Genomic DNA, 5,845 nt, shown 5'->3' on the forward strand with positions numbered 1-5,845 from the left:
TTAAATAGTCACTTGTGGCAAGTGGCTACTGTATTGGACAGTATGGTTTTAGAAGAACCAGGATATCTTTGTGATTTTAGAGTTGGGAGTTATTTCTTAAAGAGGATATAAAAGCAATAAACCCAAAAGAAAAAAGTTAATAAATTGAACTTAACTGAAATTTAAAGCTTCTGTTCATTAAAAGACATCTTTAAGGAAATGAAAATGTAAGTCACAGTTGAAGAGAAAATGTTTGCAAAGCATGTATCTAACAAAAGACTTGTATTCGGAATATATTACACAACCCAAGAGAAAATGTTTGGAATACATATATCTGACAAAGAACCTGTATTCAGAATATGTTACCAAACTTCTACAAATCAGTACCCAAAAACAAACAACCCAATTTTAAACATGAGTAAAAGACTCATAAAACACTTCATAAAAGAAGATAATCCAATAACCAATAAGCACACGAAAAGATGCTTGATATATTAGACATCACAGAAATGCACATTAAAATCACAATGAGATTCCATTTCACTCCCATGAGAATGGCTAACATTAAAAAGACTGACAACACCTCATGTTGACAAGGATGTGGAGCAACTCTATTCTCATACCCTGTGGTGAGGGTGTAAAACGGCACAACCACCTTGGAAAACTCTTCGTGGTTTCTTAAAAAGTTAAGCACACCTACTACGTGACCCAGTAATTCTACTCTTAGGCATGTACTCAAGAGCAATAAAAACATATATCTACAAAGAGACTTTTCAAGAATGTTCATAGCAGTTTTACTCACAACAGCCCCAAACTGGAGACAACCCAAATGCCCCTTAACAAGAAAATGAATGAACAAATTGTATTGTATTTATACAATGGAATTACACCGACCAAGCACAAGGACAAACTTGTTACATGCAACAGCGTGGATAAATCTCAAAAACGTGGTGCTGAGCAAAAGAATGAAGGCACAAAAGGCTATAAATTGTGTGATTCCATTTGCATGAATTTTAAGAACAGGCTAAATTAGCCTGTGGTGATAAAAATCAAAACAGATTGCCTATTGGAAGTGGAATTGGACTGGACATTAAAGAACAGGCAAAGCTCATCAATGGAAATAGAGATCACAGCAGTGTTACCTAACAGGGTGGAAATTGAATGGAAGAATAAAGGAAATATTCAGTGTATCTTGATTGAGGGCGATAGTTACATAGGTATATAGATTAATAAAAACACATTGAATTTTATACTTAAGAGCTATGGATTTCAGTACAAAGATTTTACCCAAATGGTAGGATGACTAGAAACTGCACTAAGCAAGCTGTGTCCATGATCACAGGTATTCATATACAAGTCCAGGAAAGAAAAGGAGAATAAAATGTTAATGTTGACCAGAGTCTAAGAGTACACAGATTAGCTTTTCCCTTGTTCTCGTGGAGGCAGAATCAGGCCAATTAAACTGTTATCACACGAAGAGATGACTGGGAGAATGTGTCAGTGGCAGTGGGGTGGGCAGGGGGCCATGGCAGCGGGGCCTGAATGTCTACTGCCTTGGCTCTGCCCCGGGGAGGGGACAAACTGGGCTCCTGTGCCTCTGTTCTTTAGCAAGGGTGGTCAGTGGACCCAGTTCTCAATCCTGAGAAAATGCAGCCTGTGTTATGGAAGAGCTGCTGCACACAGATGGGTTATGGGGTGTGTTTTCACACTCAGCTGGTGCTCCACACAGGCAGAAAAGCTGTTACTCAGAGCTCCTCAGCCCTGCCGCTGGGGAATGGTGTGGGCCCCAGCAACCTTAATCATGGTGTTTTTTTTTTCCCCAAATGTGTTAAGCCCTTCTTGTTGCCAGGTAACATTTTAGGTCACAGGTTGCTGACACAGCTCTGTTCTCAAACATGTTTTAAACCTGAATGAAGTGACAATTAAGGAAAGCAAGTCACCTACTAAAAGACAAGACCACTTAAATTTGCATTAGAGCAGAAGTCATTAAGTCTCTCTAAAGTGATTTTTCTCTGAATTCTGAATACATGACCCTACTGAATGTTGTACTCATGTAAATCAGTGATCTTCACATCACATTTGCTCAGCGGGCAGTGAGATTTTTTCACCAGACTTACCACTAAAAAGGAAAAACTCAAGCTTCTGAGAGGAATTCCTTGTCTGATACTACCCAGGTGATCACAGTAGGATTTTCCAGACCTGTAAATTGAATCTGTACTCCTCCCACGCTATGAGAATTTGGTCATCACCACTTTAACCTAAGTGATGGGATGGAAAGGAAGAGGTTTAAGAACTGAAGTCATTGAGAATATTACACACTTGTGAACACAGACTCAAGAGCCTAGTTTTTGCTTGGTTCTGTTCTGGATTTGAAAACGTGTTCAGACATAATTTGTGCCCTTAAGGAGTCACCACCTTTTATAAATGTGACTTTATATAAATCTGGGAAGGATGGGGATTAGTACATGGGACACCAGGTTATTCAACTTGCCCATGCTCTTTCTTTCATGCAGTTGAGGGACTTATTGAGTTATTTAATTAATTCATTCATTGATTTATTACCATTGAATTGCTAATTTGTTCCACACTAAATGAAACAAGAGATTAGGAATCTGGGTTTTATTCCCACTCCTATCACTAACTGGTTGTGTGACTCAAGTGGGCCCCTTACCTTAGTTTCTGCATTTGCACATTGACTAGTTATTCTTGCCCTAAGTGACTGCAATCGTCAGTTTTGGGGAATTGAGTGAGATAAATGGATATGACAGTTCTTCGATGAATATGAAACTCATCTCTGTCAGACAACATTGCTGTTCAGGCTGGCCTGATGTAGATCAGTGGTTCTAAACTTGAGCATGTGTAGTGCTCCTGGGGGATTCTATAAAAATGCAGATTACTGGGCTCTCTCTACCTCTGGAGATTCTGAGGGTCTGCAACTCAGGCTTCTGCGTTTTAAGAAGCACTTGAAGTAATTCTGACGCAGATGATCCAACAGTCCCACTGAGAAACACTGGTGTATGATGTAGAATATCAGGAAATTCCTCAACAAGGTGTCACTTTCCAGGGGTGCTCCCCTTGAGGCGTTTGCCTGGGTTTTAATTGTACATGTTCAGAAGTGATGTCTCCCAGTCCTGATATTGGCACACTCTGTACAGGGATGTGCACTAAGTATGTGCTGAGTGGAAATATGCCAGCCTGCCCCGCATGCCCAAAACCACCATCCTGCAGGAGAATGAGCTGGAGTGTAAGCAATCTTTTATTTCCCTTTTCTTGACAGCAATTCAGAATCTTCAGAGAAGAGATTCAGAATGAACAGCTTTGTGTCAGACTTTGGAAGACCGCTGGAGCCGGATAAGGTGTTTTCTCGGCAGGGCAATGAGGAATCCAGGTCTCTCTTTCACTGCTACATCAATGAGGTGGAACACTCGGACAGGGCCAAAGCTTGTCACCAGACCACAGCCCTTGACAGTGATGTTCAACTCCAGGAAGCCATCAGAAGCGGCGGGCGACCGGAGGAGGAGCTGAACAGGCTCATGAAATTTGACATCCCCAACTTCGTGAACACGGACCAGAACTCCTCCTTTGGGGACGATGACCTTCTGATTTCAGAACCACCTATTGTTCTAGAAAATAAGCCAGTTTCCCAGACCTCAAATCAAGACCTGGGTTGAGAAACATGCTCTGTAAATTGTCTCCCTGAAAATGTTGTGTCTGNCGGAAGCTGACCTAACGGAATGGGAATTGAGTTAGTGGGGCTCTGGTGCCAGTTCAGTCCATGCTTTGGGTGTGTTTTTGTGGAGCTGGTTGGGGGTGCTCTGGTGTGGTCTGAATCCAGCCCCCAGATGTATTTGTCCTGGTACCTCTTAGGAGAGACTGTGATGTAGGCCAAGATCAGCTGCCATTTGTGCCCAGCTTGAGGCCACCTGGTAGGAGCTGCAAAGTGATCTGTGCCGCTTTGGTCTTGGAGGCGCTTGGGAGAGGCTATGCTGTGAGCCAAGGCTGGTTTCCCCTAGTGCCGGGCTTGGAACCCGTTGGTGGTCACCATCATGTGAGCTGAGGCCAGTCACCAATTGTGCTGCGCTTTGTGGCTGCTTAGTTGAAGCTATGTTCCAAGCAAACGCTGACCACAGCTTATGCCAGGCTTGGGGCCACCTGATGGGAGTTAGAGTGCAAGTTAAGACTGGTTGATGCTTGTGCTGGGCTTGGGGTTGCTTAGTAAGAGGTACAGGGTATGCCGAGGCCAGCTGCTGCTTGTTTAGGACTTGTGGACCTTTGAAAGATTTTTGAAAAGTCTTCAGCATGAGCTGATGTAGGCTGCTTGTGTGGAAAAGCCTCTGGAAGTGGTTTGGGCTGGGTGCAACAGTTGGGTGGGGTCTCAGGGAATCACCAGGGCAGGGTGAACAGTGTTAACCAGGTTGATGGAGACCTAAAAAAGATGGTGCCCACTTGCGCCTGCCAGCTGGGTGGGATGAAGACTCAACAAAGGAGCAATGGTGCCTGCCAGAANAGAGACAGAGAGACAGAGAGAAAGACAAAAAAGAGAGTCCCCTTAGAAGAGAAATGATTAAGCTAAATTTTTATGCCTTTAAACATATTTGGGCCTTTTTTGGGAATAAAGTATTTACACTGTCTCATCTTCCTGTTGTTGAAAAATTTGGCCATGTACTCAGTGTCAGCGTTCCTGAATGGGGGTTATCATACTGTGTTCCAGTCTGGCCCTGCCACTACCATCCTCTACCTTTAGCAAGTTGCTTTACCTCTCTGGGCTACCACATTTTTAACTGTAAGGTGAGGAGTCTGGAGTAGGTAATCCATCCCATCTCTAATATTTTGTGAATTTATGAGTTTGCATCCATACGACACTAGAGTACACATAAAGCATTATCAACTAGGGCAGTGCCTCCTATTTTTTATTGTAGGATCCCCCAAGTGTCTGCACCTTCCACTCAACCCTTCTTATCCCAGCTTTCACCAGGGGTCTGAGTGTCTACCAGGATATTAAGAGATTCGTCTCATGCAGTCACTGGGCAACATTTCTGTTGGCTGTGCTTAAACAGCTCTTCTGAGAACTCCTGGCCACCCTTGCTCAAACCTGGAGATAGCCCTTCCCCCCCCACACACTAAAATTAGTACTGATTTCGGGTATATCACATAGCACTCCTGTCCCCAAGAAATGTAGGAAAGTTTATCAGCTGAGAGAGACAGGTGACTTTTATGTGTCTCTGTGTTGGTGTATCTGTGTCTTGTCATACTGCTGTGCCATTTGCCATGCTATCTGTTTACTCGGTAGATGTCTAAGTGATGGTCATCTAACTAGTATGTGGCTTTGAGTTGAGTTGGTGAATGTTGTAATTACTCCACCAACAGATATTCAGGATGGCCTGGTGCAACACAGAGTTAACCATACACACTGGCATCAGAAATAGTTTGGTTTTTGCACACCCAGTCAGCTGTATGCATGGTCAGCTGCTAACCTCTGAGTGGCATTTTTATTATGCATTTGTTCTCCACCTATCTTGCTAAAGCTAAAAAATAAATGCATTTGATTGCACAGGAAATTTCTCTGGTTCTTTGTTTTCACATATCCAGTTTTTCATTTCCATCTTAAAATGATTCCTTGTTTATAGTGCCTCCTAACTTCTATCATTTCTCGGGTCCCAGCGGTCCAAATCATGTACCAGATTTCATTTAGGAATTATTCCACCAAAAGAAATCCCTTTCCTATAATGTCTTTTGGGAAAAATATTATTCTTTAAAACTCTTAACACTATCCAGAACAAGAAGTGGAGTATTTCTTATAATTAAAGCTGCTTTAACACATTCTTGCAAATAGATACTTGCCATTTTTATGGATATTTTCAGGAAA

At 42.5% G+C, this 5,845-nt stretch overlaps 1 protein-coding gene across 1 annotated transcript in view; it reads left to right on the plus strand.

The window, feature by feature from the left end:
* Nucleotides 1-3,687, plus strand: part of MRAP2 (melanocortin 2 receptor accessory protein 2) — a 33,921-nt gene extending 30,234 nt beyond the window's left edge. The window contains exon 4 of the mRNA XM_019652472.1: nt 3,257-3,687. Within this exon, the coding sequence (XP_019508017.1) occupies nt 3,257-3,650 (394 nt within the window). The 3' untranslated portion in view covers nt 3,651-3,687. The remainder of the gene's footprint in view (nt 1-3,256) is intronic.
* Nucleotides 3,688-5,845: the final 2,158 nt, after the last annotated feature.

The sequence above is a fragment of the Hipposideros armiger genome, unplaced genomic scaffold (assembly GCF_001890085.2).
Source record: "Hipposideros armiger isolate ML-2016 unplaced genomic scaffold, ASM189008v1 scaffold_180, whole genome shotgun sequence".
In the NCBI taxonomy this organism is placed as follows: Eukaryota; Metazoa; Chordata; class Mammalia; order Chiroptera; family Hipposideridae; genus Hipposideros; species Hipposideros armiger.